Here is a 16,965-nt window from a genome sequence, read left to right as displayed (position 1 = left end):
ACCCAGCCCAGCACTGGGAATAAAACTGTTCTCAGTCCCAAAGTCATTACCATGACCACCACCACGACAAGAAGAAGCACTCACACTGAGTGCTCCCTGGGCCAGTTCACGCAACAACTCCACAAGACGAAACTGTGAGTACAGTTGTACTGTGAGCCCCCGTTGTACAGAGGCGGCCACTGAGGCTCGGAGAGGGGCTATCACTTGCCTATGGCCCCAGAGCTGGGAAAAGGTTAAGTCATGATTTAAACTCACTCAGGTCCACTTGACTCCTGATACCTGGTTTTCCAAGATGGTTTGTTTTAAGCAGAAGTTGTTTTTTAAATTTATTTTTTACTTGTATTTTTGAAAGTATTTATTTAGTGTTCTCTACCCCCAACATGGGGCTCAAACTCATGACCCCGAGGATCAAGTGTCGCTCACTCCTCCGGCTGAGCCAGCCAGGCACCCCAGAAGCTGTTTTGAAAGTGAAGTTTTATAGGGACCCCGTGCTGTCACACAGATAAGACCACGTGTTTGCCTTTCACGGTGTCATAACCTCAAGACTTTAAAAATGATGAGAAAACAGTTTTTATCTGCACTTGCATTTTCCAACAGCTTCCCGTTGTGTTTGGAATAAAACGCTAACTCTTCACGGGACCCTCTAACCACACATACGCCCCATGCCCCATCTTCCCTCTCTGTGCTCCCACCCCCCAGGCCTCTTCTGTTATATTCTTCAAAACACACAGAATGCCTACCCACCTCAGGGCCTTTGTCTGTGCTGCTCCCTCTGCCTGAAACACTGAGAGTTTTTTTTTATTTTAAAGATGTAATTTTTAAGTCCTCTCTGCACCCAAACTGGGGCTCGAACTCATAACCCCGAGATCAAGAGTCACATGCTCTACTGATGGAGCCAGCGAGGTGCCCTGACACTGAGAAATTCTTCACTCAGGATTAAGACTGGTCCAGAAGTCACCAGCTCAATGCTCACTAGGACACTTTGGTAATTAGGACAGGGTAGTGTTGGCCTAAGGACAGACACATGGGCCAGTGGAACAGAAGGGAGAGTCTTCTAGAAGCACACCAATGGACACTGGATTTAGGATAAAAGCAGCACTGCAATCCAATAGAGAAAAGATGGTCACATCAGCAAATCGTGCTGGAACAACTGGAAGAATCATGACCCCTACCTCACGCTGTACATCAAAACTAATTCCAGATGGATTTGGGTCCATAATGTGAAGGCCCAAACAATAAAGTTTCCAGAAGAAAAGATAGGAGATCTTTATCACCCCGGGGGCGGATAAAATGTTCTTAAACAGGACATAAAAAGCGATAACTGTAAGGAAAGCAGCTGATAAGACGGACTTAAAGAACTTGTGTTCATGGAAAGATTCCATTAACGAAGAAAATAGAGAACCCACAGAGTTGGAGATAATATTTACAAAACAAGGAAATATATCCAGCATATATGAAAAGTCCTATGAGAAGAGACAACTCAATAAAAACAATAAGCAAACATAAAAGAGTTAATTCCAGGGGCCAATAAACATATGAAAAGGTGTTTAACCTCATGAGTCATCAGGGAAATGCACATTAAAGCTGCAGTGAGTACCCGGTATACACAGCCACCGGGAGGGGGGATGGAAAAACACTCTCATACACGGCTGGTGGGACAGAAGATCTTGCAGCCACTTTGAAAAAAATACAGACGTTTCTGATGAACATGCACTTGCCACATGACCTAACAAGGCCTCTAGGAATCTCCCTGAGAGAAATGGATGCACATGTCCACACAGGGATCTATTTGCGAATTTCATAGCTTTTATGAATTTTATTCCTAAAAGTCCCAAAGTAGAAACGATCCAAATACCACCGACAGGTGGGTGTAAGCTCCCTGCCGTACCGAGATAGGAAGGGGCTCCTGACGCACAGGAGAGCACGAACAAGCCTCTATAACATTCTGCTGAGCCAAAGGAGCAGACGCAAAAGGCAACCTGCTGCGTGATTCCATTTGTATCAAGTTCAGGAACAGAGAAATGTAATCCGTGGAACAGGAGTCTGTGGGAGGAGGGGGGGGCCTGGGTTACTGACAGGCAGCGGGAGGGAGCCCTGTGGGTGTTGGGTGACTTGGGCGTGTGCGAACATGGCCACCACCGTGGGGCTTCCCATTCGCTCACCCTCTGTCCTGGATGTCCGAGACACAGCGTCGAAGGTTACGTCACACAAGGGGATTCTTTGGCAACACCCAATCCCAACCACCAAATCGGGACCCCTCAGAGATACTCCCAGAGGCCCCACTCCTCCTCCTTTATAACATTGTGCAGAATTTATGACTCCCTATTCGATTGTATGTTTCTTGCCCAGTAGCTCCCACTAAGATGCCAGGACCCCAGCATCAGCATCTGTGTACACGGTCCATGCTCAATAAACATCTGTTAAATGAATAAGTCTCCTCCATTCAGACCGGGACCCTCCGGGGGCTAGGATCACATGTGCCTTGCTCACTTTCCAGCAGCATGACAGAAAGAGAAAGGAATCAAATGAAAGCCACGTGGTTGCATCAATTTGATACAGCTGAGTCCAAGATAGAGCTTGTCAGGTGTTTGGAACCCCTTAAGCCTCCAGCCTCACCTGCAGAGCTGAATTAAGTCGTGGAAAAACACAGAATTTTTAACACTTTAAATAAGACATCCACCAATCATGAGACATGCAAAGGAATCAAAAGGACGGTTTTCAACCCCCTAGAGAACCTCCTCCTCTTGGTCATGGTCCACCTGGGTCAGGGGTGTCAAGGACCAGAGGGACCTGTCACAGTCCACGTGATGCCCATCTACGGTGTCTCTGCACTTTCTACAAAATCCTTGACCACTACTCCTCAAAACCCTCAAAACCGTCATCAGAAACAAGGAAAGCCTGAGAACTTGTCAAAGCCGTGAGGGCCCTAAAGAGACACCACGACAACCGAATCGAATATGGAATATGCTGGAACAGAAAAACCGACGCGAGCCGCGTGCGGTCTCGGTTAGGCACATGCCGCAGTAACGCGGGCCGCTAAGGTCAGGCACGGCTGCGTGGGGCGTCCGAGGGAACCCCGGGCCATCTCTGCACCCTCTCCGCAAATCCAAAACTGCCTGAAAGAAACGCCTCACTTTTTCCAAGGCATGCTTTCCCTTGGGCCGCATGTGGCCGCCTGCGGGGCTGTCACGCGGGGAGCTTACCTTGGGCGGGTCGAAGAGCTCCAGCACGCGGTCCGCACCGCCGTCGGGGCCCCGGGCGCGCCGCAGCGCCAGCCGCCCCCGCTGCCAGCGCGCCCCGCTGTCCATGGACGCCTCGTCTGCCAGGCTGTAGCGCAGCGCCGCCTCCTTGAGGGCCTCGGGCGGCGGCTCGCGGGCCAGGCTCCAGGGCAGGAGCTTCCTGGCCAGGCCGGAGCGGGCCGGGCCCTCCCCCGCCTCCCCCGCGGCCCCAGTGGCGGCCGGCAGCTCCCAGGCCGAGCCGCGGCGCAGGATGTGGCGCAGGCTGTGGCGCAGGTGCTGGAAGGTGCAGGCGGCGGACGGTCGCGGCGGGGCCAGCTCCTCCGAGCTACGGGCCTTGGGCAGCGCAGGGGCGGCAGGACCCGGGCCCGACTCGGCCGGGGCTGCCTCGGCCTTGGACGGGGGCCCGCGGCCCGTGTCCCGGTAGTCGCGTGCGGGCGGCGCGGCCCGGGTCCCCGGTGGCCCTGGTGTCCAGCCCTCGCGCACCTCGCGGCAGAAGTAGCGCTGGAAGAGGTCGGTGAACTGCAGCGACACGAGCTCGGCACGCAGGGGCGCGTGGTGCGGGTGCTCGCGCGCGAAGAGCCAGTACTGCCGCGCCAGCTCCCGGGCCGCGGCCACCGCGTGCAGCTCGCAGAACTCGCTCCAGCCCCGCGGGGACGGCGACGACGCGGCGGCCGACGAGGAGGGCGAGGACGCGGAGGAGGCCGAGGAGGGCTGCAGGGTGGGCCCGTTCATGGCGGAGACCGAGGTGGGGCGGCCAGGCTGAAAGACACAGAGGGGTGGGCAACAAAGGAGTGAGCAGCTGAGCAAAAGACTACTTAAACCCGCGAGACAGGTTATTCACCAGGCACAACGTCAGAAATCGGAAGTCACCGATAATACCCGGTGCTGGTGAAGGTGCAGCGAAATGGTCACTCCCCTACAGTGCTGCTAGTGCTCGGAGTGATACAGCCTTTTTGGAGGGCAGTTTGGCAGGGTGCATTTCAGACCCAGGAACTCCACTTTCAAGTATTCGAGAGAATGCTTGCTGCATGTGCAGAGAGGTAGGTACAAGACAATCCCCGGATGTGACCGACCGGTGTTTATACAACTTAAATGCCCATCAGAGACTGGTACAGCAAACGGCGCTGCATCTGCAGGCTGTGGTATTCTGCAGCAGTGGACGAGGTAGGGGAAGGTCTGCGCTGCCACCCCAGGGAGATCCCCAAGGCAAACCATGAAACAATGCAGACTCTGTGGTCCCATATACGTGAACACACACAAAACCGAACTACCAATTTTGATGTCCATGTAAATGTGTTTAAGTGGCGGGCAAGAAAGGTGTGGCTGGCACAAAGCTGCTGAAAACAGTGGTGACTTCTGGGGGAAGAACCGGATTTGGGATTCAAGTAACGAAGGAACACTGCTGCTACATGTCTCTCTGGTTGAGAACACTGAGCCTGGGTTCAAACGCCAGCACCACCACTGACTCGTTACCTGCCTTTAGGTGAGTTACTGACTTCTCTCTTGTTTCCCCATCTGTAAAATGGGGAACACGCTTGTACCTGCCTTATAGGAGTGTTATGAGGATTCACTGAGTTAATAAATATAAAGGTGTTAGAACTTAGGAAAAGCCTACCAAAGGCTGGCTGTTACTATTTAAATATTACAATGAGAGTGTATCACTGGTGTCAATAAAAATAAATATAAAACGACAAATAAAAAGGAATTAACAAGACTCACAAAGGAGTGCAAAGGTTATTTCCTGCTCCGATGAGGGGGGGGATATCAGGACAGGCAGACTCTTGCCTACGCATCCCTCCTGGGGCTCCCTTCTCCTCCTACCCCTATGGCTCCTTCTTCGGCACCACACAATCAAAACGGTAGAAGCCCCCCACCCTCTGCTGTCCAAGGTGCTGAACCCTGGACCTCTCTAGTCACAATCAATGCTGTCCTTCCAACTAAGCCTGGCTGGGCCTGGGCTCCTTTGGGGACGACATAATGACAGCTGCTCATTCTGCCACCATGCCCCCTCCCCAATAAAAAACTATTACTGAGGGTCTACTCTGTGCCAGGCACCAAGCTATACTATACACATATGTGGAGGCTGTGTGTGACCTCTGACACCTGACTGGATCTCTCTGAACCCCACTTCCCTCATCTGTCCAATGCGGAGCACATGGTACCCACTTCATTAAATGGTTATAAGGAGTCCTTGAGAGGCACTCAAGGTGGAGACCAGAACCTGGAGACCAAGGTTCCTTCTACCACACCCCACAGCACACATACCTTCTATCTAGGCAGGGGGCGGGGGGGCAGGCCTGCAGGGAAGCTACAGGACAGTGAGGGCTGCGCTGCCCTGCCCTCCCTGGGCCATACTGGGGACCCTGCAGTGACTGCAGTGGGGCGCCCCAGGCAGTGTAGAGCAAGTGTCTGCATCAGTGAGGAAGGCGGAGACCTCGTCCGCTTTGCACACAGTAGTCAACAAAGGCTGCCAGGCAGAAGGGAAGGGAGGGGAGGAACATGTGCCCTTGGCCCCCACACTGCCCAGAAAGCCGCCCTGCTGCTGAGGGCCTGTGTGTGATTTGTCCTTAGTTAACCCCATGGCCACCCCCATGCAGTCGCACAGGCGAGGCAAGCACTGTTCTCGCAGGTTAGGGGGCCCAGAAAGCTCTAGGATTCCAGACCCAAGCTCCTGCTCCTCTAGGAGACCCTGTGTGATCTGCAGCATCACGTGCTGGCTGCAGCCTCTGGGCCTTGCCTTCAGTGTCCCCTCAGCCCTGCCTGCTCTGAGCTGGCTTCCAACTTCACACGCGAGAACCTTCTATGAGCCCACAAAGTCCTGAACTTGACCTTCAGCACACCCGTCACATGTTAGCATTCAACAGCAGGCGCGGCTCAGTCAGCGAAGCGTCCCACTCTTGATTTCAGCTCAGGTCATAACCTCGGGGTTGTGAGCTCCAGTCCCCCCAATCGAGTCTGCTTGAGATTCTCTCCCTCTGCCTCCCACCAAGTGCGTTCACTCCCTCCTCTAAAATAAATAAATCTTTTTTTTTTTAAGATTTTATTCATTTATTTTTTTTAAAGATTTTTTTTATTTATTTGAAAGAGAGAGATCACAAGTAGGCATAGAGGCAGGCAGAGAGAGAGAGAGGAGGAAGCAGGCTCCCTGCTGAGCAGAGAGCCCGATGCGGGACTCGATCCCAGGACCCTGAGATCATGACCTGAGCCGAAGGCAGCGGCTTAACCCACTGAGCCACCCAGGTGCCCCTTATTCATTTATTTGACACAGAGAGAGAGAGATCACAAGTAGGCAGAGAGGCAGGCAGAGAGAGAGCCGCTGAGCAGAGAGCCTGATGCGGGGCTCAATCCCAGGACCCTGAGATCATGACCTGGGCTGAAGGCAGAGGCTTAACCCACTGAGCCACCCAGGTGCCCCTAAATCTTTTTTTTTTTTTTAATAGCTGTTATTTTTTAAATTAGTGGCTATTTCCACACCAGACTATGAGCTTCCCAATCTGGTCCCTGCTCCAGCCCCAGTTCCTAGCATGCAGCGGGAGCTCAGTAAATGCCCACTGAATGAATGAATGTACGAATGCAAGCGATCAGCTGTATTTGCAACCCATAGTCCCGCAAGAGATGCATTGGGGCCAGTCCCCCCTCAACAACCACCTCTCACCAGGCCAACCCACCTCCCAGGCACCCCCGAGTCCCGAAGCCCAAGGGCAGGGCCCAACCTCGGCCGGAGGCTTCCTGGAACAGTGTGCCAGCTCCAGGCTTCCCCACTGCCTGGGGGATGGCTGGCAGCCCTCCTAACCATACCTCCTATAGTTCCCCCAACAGAAGAGCAGTGTGGACCAAGTACTTGCTAGACATCAGGCCTCGGTTCTGCTTTTGCAAAGCATTAACTCTCCTAGGCTTCATGGAAGCCCTAAGAAGTTGGGCCTATAATTGCTCCCATTTTACAGACAGAGAAACTGAAGCATGGGAGGTCCCATTGCTGGCAATAGAAACCCCCACAGAAGCCCTCCCAAAATGCCTGGTCAGTGCCAGAATGCACACCGTTAGGAAGACTCACTTTCCCAGCGAATGTATATTGAACGAAGGAAACCCAGGGGAGGGACATAAACTTCTCATTCAGCCCCTGCGGAAGTCAGGGGGCATCAGCTCCTCTGCCCAGGTCCCAAAGCCACCAGGGGGTCAGGAAAGCAACCACAGGGTACAAGTTTAAAAAGAATGATTGACATTTGTATACATTGTAAAATGATCACAGGAAATCTAGTTATTATGTTGTATCCTTGAAACTAATGTTTGTTGATCATATCTCAATTTTATTTCTTAAGATTTTATTTATTTGACAGGGAAAAAGAGAATACAAGCAGGGCGAGCTGCTGGGGCTCCATCCCAGGACCCTGGGATCATGACCTGAGCTGAAGGCAGACATTTAACCGACTGAGCCACCAGGCACCCCAATCGTATCTCAATTTTAGAAATACAATTTTAAAAACAAAAATAAGAATAAATGACACTATTTCTGGCTTTTTAGATGCCCTGCCGTGTGCTAAACACTTTGCATTTATACTCACTAGTTTCATCTACACTGGAGGGTAGAGGGGAGACCTATCAATACATCCAGTTTATAGATAAAAAAGCCAAGACATGGGAAGATTAGCTTGCCCAGAGCCCTACGGCCAGTGAGGTATAGAGCTGGGATTAGAACCGCTCTCTGTCCTGTGCGCTCAACCAGGGCTGTTTGCCCCTGGAAGGTGCAGAGGCCATCTCGCTCGGGTCACCCCCACGGCCAGGTCAGAGTAGATGCTCCCGAAATAGCACCTGTATGAGTTAATGAACTCCTGGGATTGGGGCGGGCTGCGGTTTGGTAGTCCTGCTCTTGGAGTCGTACTCCTGACCGACAGGGACAAACAGAAGGGCTGCAGGGCTCTGAGAAACACACCGAGATCCACCACCCCTCCCAGCCCAGACAAGCACTTGTGGGGCTACCAGCCAAACTTGGGGCCGCCTCCTGCCTCTGCAACTTCTTCGCTGTGCGGTACAGAAAAGGGGGCTCGTCTCTCTGAGCCCGTGCCCCATCTGTAAAATGGGCCAGTGTTCAGCTCTCGGCAGTCACTAGGAACATTCTGAGAATGGAGGTCTGCGAGGCGCTGGGCACTGGGCTCAGCAAACAAGTGGTTGTTGCTATTTTATTACTCTTACTGCTAGCAGAGAAGAGCACCAGCTCCAGAGAATTTCAGGCCTTTGATCATAGAAGCCAGAGAGGGAGCCTGCCTTGTGGGCTGGGCCAGCAGGGAGCATCAAGGGAGCCTGAACAAAAGGCCTTCTCAGGGGAGAGGTGGCTCCAGGCAGGAGCTCCGGGCAGGAAGTCACCAGTCAGAGCACTGAGTGCTCAGCTAGGGCCCACGTCTGGGAGGGGTCGGGGGGGGGGGGGGGCGTGCCTCGGAGGTTTCCTGGCTGGGCCGGCAGCCAGGCGGCAGGAAGATGGTCCTCTCCTTGGGCCCGAGCCCCGGTGGCAGCCATTTATTGAACACTTACTATATGCTAAGTAATTGATCAGATCACACCCACTGTGGGATTAAAGCCTGAAAACCTCTTAGCAGAAAGCATTTATTAATCACCTGAGGAATTCCCAGGAATCTCCAGGCTTAGGGTGGGGGGTATAAGTAGGAGGGTGTTTGGGTCCCTTCCACTGGCCCCTCCTCCCCCCTTCCCCCACCTACCAGAGCACAGGGATGAACGCACTCACACAGACAGGCCTGCAAATCCGCAGAGTCCCTCCCACCTGATGCACTTGGGCTTCTGGGGCGGGGAGTTCCCAGCTATGTGTGTGGAGGTGGGGCGCCCTGGCATTTCCCAAATCCCATGGTGGGGTGAGGGATAAGACGGATGTTATGCGGAGCAGGAAGGTCGAATCCTGGCACCCCCTTCCCCCCAAGTCCCCACAGCAAACACATGAAAATCACGGTCCCCCTGCCCATCCTAGGGCCCTGGGCTGGGCTGGGGGTGGATCTGCCTCTCAGGACCCCATATTCAAGACAATTATGTCCACCCGAGTGCCTGTGGGCCTTAAAGCCCTAGCCCGAGCTTGGTGTCCCCCGCTGAAGCAGATCCAGCCTAAGCAACCCTCAAGCCCCTACCAAGTTGGAGAGAAATGAGGCGCTGAACAGCTGGGAATCCTGGCTCTAGGCAGGGAATCTGAACTGTGGGGCCCGCTCTAGCCCGTGACCCCAGAGACTGGGGCTCCTCAGCCCCTCTTCTATCTGATCACCCTGGGTAACAACATAATCTGGGGAAACTAACATTTCCCACTTAATTATGAGGCCCAGGTGCAGACAAGACCGTTACCCACCTGTGGGAATTTCACCTGCCAAGGCTTGGGGAGAATAGTTTAAATTGTGGTAAATGAAGTTAAAATGAGCCAGTCCAGAGCTTCCATCCTCCCCCAGGTCCACAGCTTCCCCTGCCCCCAGCTCACAGATGTTTGAGCAGGAAGTCCCATATTTTTGGAGGGAGACACCTCCTCCAGGGAGGCCTCCAGGTTGACTATAGGCCACAGCAAGCATTTTGTCCTTTCCCACCTATAGCACCAACTTCTCCAGCAGCCCAGACCCTCTGCCCAAGGAAGCCCAGAGAGTTGGGGGGGGGGGGGGGGGGGCCCCCACCCACCCCGCCGGGGGGGCGGGCCCCCCCCCCCCCCCCCCCCCCCGGGGGCCCCGGGGGGGGGGGGGGGGGGGGGGGGCGGGACTCCAACACACACGTCTGGGAGTCAGGCCACTGCCCTCTCACACCATTCAGGCTGTCCAGACTGTGGAGAAGCCCCTGGGATGTAGGGAATAAAGGTTCTGAGGTCCTGGGGAGGCTGAGAGGTGGGTTCTGCCCTATATCACTGAGCAGTCCGTGGAGTCCTGAGGCACCCTCTCTGGGGTCACCTAGTGCCCAGGGACATTCAAGTCCTCTGTGCCCACACCCAGCCTGACACCCCAACTACCTACCCAGCTAGGCTTCAGGAGAAAGCCAGGGACTATCCCCCCAAGAAAGGGCAGTACTCCCCAGCCCCAGCACCACCCCTCCATACCAGCGTGTGACTTCTGCTCACTGCCCCCGAGTTGAGAAGGCTGAGACTCTACCCAGGGGACACCCCCGTGGTGTCCTGCACCCTGCAATGGTGTCAGGAGAGGTGAACCTCTCCCCACACTCACCTTCTCTGGCCTGTCCCGTGAGAGGCCGGCTCTCAGAGGGCGTATTCATGCCCAAGGCCCTCTTTTGTGACCGCCTCCCCCAGTCACATTTCTAGTCCTCCAGCTCCCCAAGGCCGGCACCTCCATCAGGCACCCTGTGAGTCAGCTCCCGGTGAGCAGGGCAGACTTCCTCCCTCCCAGGCCTCCCTGGGGACACAAGGGGCAGTGGCAGCCTGCCCTCGCTCACCGCCCCCCCCCACCAACGGGGGTGGGGGCCCACATCCGGAAAGGCCCCCAGAGGCTCAGGGCCTGGCTCACGAGGAAGCCTGCAGCCTGGCCCCCCTCCCCGACCCCTGACAGGGTGGCGTGGGAGGACAAATCTTCCAGCCATCTGCTCAGCTGCTGGGCTTCCGGTCGAGGCGGGGCCGGGGGACACCAGGAGGACTTGCTCTCCTGGGGAAGTGCCCCCCTTGCTGGGAAGAAGAATACCAGGTTGCGAAGCCTAGGGGTGGTCCATGGGACCTCAGAGCCCCGGCTGAGGAATGGTGGTTCCCCAGGGGACAGGACCCAAGTGAGCTGTGTCCAGCTGTGGCCTTTGGACCTGCCCAGTTTCCAAGGGACTACAGGCCCCCGGAAGCCAGGGAGCTGGGGTGCAGGGCTCCTGGGTCCAATTAAGCCTGACTCAGCGAGTGACCCCAGCTGAGTCACTTCCCCTGGGCAGACTGCCCGCCTCAGTTTCCTCAGGGAGGGAGGGTAGCTGGGAGCAGGGTCTGGCTGGGAACAAGAAACTTGTATTACACCTCTGGACTCTGAGGCAGGCTTCTCCCATCTGCCAGATGGAAGCAGCTTCCTGCCCCGCCCAGCCAAAGATGCTGAACACCCGGGGCGGGGGGGCGGGGGGTGGTACGGGTGGCCCTTGGGACCATTTTCCCAGGAAACCCAGCAATGAAGTATTAGCCCCCTCTAGGGCACTCACAGTAGCAGCTCACACTTATTGAGCACCGACTGCATGCCAGGCATTGTGCATGCCTCTTTTCAATATAATCCAGGCATTAGTACTCCCATGTCACAGAGGAGGACAGCAGAGCTCAGAGAGGTTAAGGGACAAGCCCAGGGGCACAGAGCCATAGCAATTACAGCCAACGCCTTTCAAGTCCCTACATTGCGCCGGGCTCACACACTCCATATATTACCTTACGCACAGGTTCATATACCCCTGAAAGGCTAAGACTCTTGGTCCCTGTTGGGCAGATGAGGTCCAGAGAGGTCCGATAATTTGCCCTAGGCCTCACAGCTAGAACCTGGCAGATCCTGGATTTGGCTCCAAAATCCATGTCGCTACCAAGGAGAAGTGGGAATTTAACAGGAGAGGCAACTCATTTAATAATACTACTAGTAATATCCTTACCTATTATCGTCAGGGGAGGCCCAGCTCTGACTGCTTCATGTGCATCTCCATACCCCCAACCCCCAAAGTGGGCTGCACTGGGAGGTCTTCCAAGTGCCTCCAGCCCTGCCCTCTTTGTCCTTGGAGAGGTTCCATCCAGGAGGTGGAGGGTGTCCTGGGGTAACACGGCTGGACCAAGATATCCAAGGGCCCCCAAAGGCTGACCTGCTTCAGTGTCTGCTGGGCCCAGGCTCCCCCCATATCTGGAGTGGTTCTACAGAATCTGATTTGTACTAGAAAGTTCTATCTAGCAGGAAGGATTAAGTCCAGGATTTACAGGAACGGCAGGGGAGGGGGAGGGAAAACAGAGGATCAGGAAGGGAAACAATCAGAGCTGACACCCACAACAAACAGTAACAGTCTCATCACTATTGCTATTATCACTCCTGATCAAAATGTTCTAAACGCTTTGCAAATTCGCTCATATGGTTGCAATGACCCTAAGAATTAGGTACTCTGATCACACCCATTTGACAGACGAGGAAACTGAGGCTGGGATAGTAAAGCAAGGCTTTGTAGCCAGGAAGCACCACCCCCTCATCCTGCCTGCATCTTTCCAATTCTTCTCCTAAAAACTCAGGACCACCACCCCCCTCAGAACCACCCACGTGCTGGAAATGCTCGAGGGATGCTGATGGACAAACATTCCACGGCCAGAAAAATCAAGATATTGATGGTAATGATAATAATAAAATAACCACCACCATCTGTAATTGAACCTTTTCTCTGCCAGGCAGCAGGTGCTTCTCACACAATGACTCATTAAATCCCTACCATAAACCTGTTATTATCCCATTTCACATGGGGGGGGGGGGGGGACTGAGGTTCACAGGTGTCACTTGGCCATGCCCTCAGCTGGACTGAAGCAGTGGGAGCATGGAACCTCCGCCTCCAGGACCCTCCTCTCCCACTGCTAAACCCCGGAAGGTCCTCAGACCCCAGCAGCTGGTACTTCAGTCCAGCTCCTTCCCAGCTGGCTGCCTCTGTGGTCCACAGGGACTCGCACAAGTTCTAGGAATGTTCACCCTTTGGCTCAGAAGGATTTTCCCTCCCAGAGGAGGGTTGTGGGAAAAAGCTCAGAAAAAGTGTATTAAAAACCCTTCCAACTTCCCAAGCGGGCCCTGGCCTCTCATCGGCTGACCCCAGCCTGCCCGGGAGGCCTCTGCCTGCTCTCCCCCCATTAGGGCTGGGTCTCCAGCCCCCGCAGCCCCAGGGAGCCCTCAGAGCTGTTTCCGCTCTGGCAGCCAGGTCAGTGATGAGAAAGCCAGACATGACTCGCGCCCCTAGCCCTGGAGACCCATGTGCCCATCGCCTGGCAGGGGCCTTGCAGCTGGACTGTAAAAGGGAAGGCAGGATGGGCTGGCTGCCCTAGCTGAGCCTGGCAGCTGGTGGGGGTCAGGGGATGCTCCCCTCCCAGGAGGGGTGCATGGGGGGTCAGATCTCAGCCCCTCCTGCCCCCAAAGCTGGACGTTGGCCCTGCAGACATTGCTTTGCCAGGCCCTCTGCTCCAAAGCCCCCACCGCAGCCCAATTTCACTTCCTCCCGCTCAGTCAGGCCTGGCCATGCCCCTCCCTGGAGGCCTCCAGCTGCAGGCAGTGACCTCCTCACCTACATCATCGTGGCCGGGAATGGGGAAGAGAAACAGGAGAATGAGGAAATTAAAGAAAAAAAAAAAAAAAAAAAAAAAAAACGCAGGACAGGCAGGAAGGCCCCCCTCCCCAGTTCCTCAAATGCAATCCCCATCATCCCAAAAGCCCCCATGGGCAGAGGGAGGGAACGGAGGGGATTTCTGCACCAAGCATTAAAGGCCTCTGAAATGACCCTCCCAGCCCTGCTGACCTAAAAGGCAAATCACCCCCATCCCGCCCACTTTTTTTTTTTTTTTCCTTAGATAGGAGGATTCACCTGAGCTCCAGGTCTGGGGTGTGAGGGCACCAACTCAAAGAGAACTGAGCGCCAGGACTCTTGAACCCTTGGGAAGCCCCAAACTCAGCGGCTTGGGGGCACCTGGCCTGGCCCACCTCTGAGGTATGGTGACTGGGGAGAGGGGCTTCTAGAATCCAGAGACACTCTCCTAGCCACATGGTCTGGGCTGGGAGAATGGGGAGGGACAGGTGGCCCCACTCCCAGAGGGCTCTCCCATCCTCACAGCCCCGTCTGACTGCTTTCACTTTCAAGGTACCAAGGCTTGACCCTGGACCCCTCCTCACCACACACAAGTTGAGGGGGACTGCTGCCCTCGACTGACTGGGCTACTTTAAGGGGTAGACTGGGGGTATTAACCATACCCTCTCAGCGCCTTCTCCACTGCCTCCCCTATTACATCGCCAACACGTGTGTGGGTGGGGGTGTCGGCTGGGAGGGTGTCGCAGGAGCTGCAGAAGGGCCGCCCCTCCCTGAACACCCCATCCGGGTCAGGGGCAGGACAGTATTTCAGGCTGTTGTGGGAGTGCGCAGACACCGGGCAGAACCGGACAGGGGGCCTCCTCTTCCCCCATCAGAGCCCTCCCAACCCGGTGGAGGGAGCGCCGGGAAAGGCGGGCTTACCTGAGAGAGAGGGGGTACGGGCCCGGCCGGCCCATGGCGTCGCGCGCCCCCGGCCCCCCGAAATCCCGAGGGGGCGGGCGGGCCCCCGCCCCGGGCGCGTTCTCTCCCGCGCGCCGGCTCCTGGCTCGCGGCTCGCTCGAGCGGGGCTCAGGCAGGAAACCCGGGCTCGGAAAATGGCCAGCGCCTCATCATTTCCGCCGCCAGCGCTTGACAGTTGCGGGGGGATGCGCCCCCGGGCCGCCGCCGGGGAAACTTTGCTGCTGCCGTCGCCGTCGCCACCACGGGCCGCGACAGTCCGGGCGGGCGGCCGGGCGGAGGCGGTGGCCCGAGCCCATGCCGCCTCGCGCCGTTATGTAAAGAGGAACCGGCTGTGCTAGCGGAGCCCAGCGGGGGAGGGCGGCCACGGCAGAGGCGGGGCCAGGGTGGGGCGGGACCGGGATAGACCACGCCCCGGTCCTTCCCCGAGCCAGACTCGGCCGGAGGGGGGCGTATCCCAGGGGCGGGGTCGGACCTGGTCCCGCCCATTAATCCGGATCCGCCACGGCTGACTGGGTCCTGGGGTCTCAGAGGAGAGCTCGGAGAGAGGCGGGCCCTATCAAGCCACGCCCACACCTCGCCCACCCGAGGTCGCATCGCGAGGGCTAAAGAAGGGAATGAACGACCGAGGGGCGGGGCAACATTGGCCCCACCCACCTAGCCCCTGCAGACCCCCAGGTGCCTCAGCGCCGCGGGGGCGGGGCCAGATGGAGGAGAGGCGGGGCCTGGGGCGGGGCGGAGTCGAGCCTCTTGGCCTCGAGGGGGCGCGCCCCTGCGACTCCCTCCTGCAAGGCCTTATCTGCACGCTCCGGGCGGGTCCGTGCAATAGCGACCACAGCTTTCGTCACCCCCTGGGGAAGGATCCCAACCCCGCCGGGTCTCGACTATTCCGCGACTCTGCTGAACCGACCCCCCACGGCCGTAGCCCCGCCCCACTCGGGTTCTGTCCTCACCCTCGGTTCTGCTCTTGCCGTTGCTGGTGCCTGGGTAGGCCGAGCTCCCCTGGGCCACTACTATCGGGGCCACACCTCAGGAATACATCTTTCTCCAGGAAGCCCTCCCGGACCGCGGACACCCATGCTTCTGGGCCTCCCTCTCTGCTCTCCCCCGTGCTTTCATTTTCTCTGCAGGCCTTACGTGGGGTGAGGTTGACAGTGGGGTGCCCCCCAGTCTGAGGTGGAGCATACAGTCAGCGGGCCCTTCCCCCAACACGGGGCAGCGAGGTGAGAGAGGAATGTCTACTCTTCTCTCCCTCCCACAACAGGAAACTAGTCGATTAGGCCCCAAGCTTGCAGGAACCTCATCACCCCTTCCCAGACAACACACTGTCCGGTCTGCTGCCTCCTCCTCTTACTAACCTTGGGCAAATGACTTGACTTCTCCATACCTCAATTTCCTCATCTGTGAAATGGAAATAGTAAGAGTACCCACTCCACTGGATTACCGTGAGGATTAAATGAGTCAGTGCATTAAAGCACTTAGCGTTGGGCTTTGCCCAAGGGAAAGCACTACTACCTGCGTGTTTGTTAATCAGGCTTGAGTTCTGCCCCTGGAGATGCAGAAAGGGGTTCCCCAGAAGATGGGGATTTCCAGACTCCACCCAGACGGGGATTAGGGCTGGTCTGCTGTAGAATCCTTGAAATCACATAACCTTGAAGGACCTCTAGCAATGAACATGTGCTTTCCCACAAATACTTGTTAAATGCCTTCAATGCGCCAGGCACTGTTGTAGGTGCTGGAGACACAGACGTGAACAAGACAGACAAATAGGCTGCCCTTGTGGAGCTGACATTCTGGCGAGGGGACGCACAGCATAAGTACTTGAATAAATGTGATAATGGATTGAGAGGAAGATAAAACAGTTAAAGATAGACAGTAGGAAGGGGCTGTCTTAGACTGGAGGCTTGGGGAGGACCGCTCTGAGGAACTAGCATTTGAGGTGAGACCACACTTTCCCCATCCTGTAGCAAGAAGCATCTGGGCATGATAAAGTCTGAGGGAAGGGCATTCCTGGCCAAAGGAACAGTGAGTGCAAAGGTCCTGAGGTGGGAATAAGCTTGGTGCATTTGAGGAAAGTCCAGAAGGTAGTGTGATACCCAGGCTTACAGATGGGAAGAGATGAAGTTGGAAAGGTAGGACTGTCACATGGAAACTTGAAGGTCCTGGCGTCAAGTTTGGCAATTATCTTGAGAGCAATAGGGAGCCACGGGGAATTTTTGAAGGACCTGTTGAGTTTGGATTTGAGCTGCAAAGTCTGGAGTTGGCAACCCATCAGAAGGTGCGCCAGTAACATTCACACAGCATCTGAGGATGTGGGACAAGGGGTGGGGGGTGAGGTATTAGGGAAGCCTAAACCGATCACTCCATATTATTATCTCTATATGGCATCTGGGGAGACTGAGGCCTAGAGAGAGCAGTTACCTGCCTGCAGTCACACAGCTGCCAGGTGGTGCCAACAGAGCAGCAGGTACACAGCAGTTGTCAAATGGTTGCTGAAAGCTGCCAGCCACAAGCACTTTCCCTCTCA

General features: G+C 55.9%; 1 protein-coding gene across 2 annotated transcripts in view; it reads right to left on the bottom strand.

Annotated features, from left to right (window-relative positions):
- Positions 1-14,727, bottom strand: part of SH2B3 (SH2B adaptor protein 3) — a 37,881-nt gene extending 23,154 nt beyond the window's left edge. Inside the window, exons 1-2 of one of the 2 annotated variants that reach the window (XM_059408434.1) lie at positions 14,403-14,727; positions 3,204-3,998 (exon numbers count right to left, since the gene is read on the bottom strand). In XM_059408434.1, the coding sequence (XP_059264417.1) occupies positions 3,204-3,971 (768 nt within the window). In that variant the 5' untranslated portion in view covers positions 3,972-3,998; positions 14,403-14,727. The remainder of the gene's footprint in view (positions 1-3,203; positions 3,999-14,402) is intronic. The other variant, XM_059408435.1, reaches the window with a different exon arrangement.
- Between the last annotated feature and the right edge of the window lie 2,238 nt (positions 14,728-16,965).

Source organism: Mustela nigripes, chromosome 8, assembly GCF_022355385.1.
Source record: "Mustela nigripes isolate SB6536 chromosome 8, MUSNIG.SB6536, whole genome shotgun sequence".
Taxonomy (NCBI): domain Eukaryota; kingdom Metazoa; phylum Chordata; class Mammalia; order Carnivora; family Mustelidae; genus Mustela; species Mustela nigripes.
This window is presented reverse-complemented; position numbering and strand designations above follow the sequence as displayed.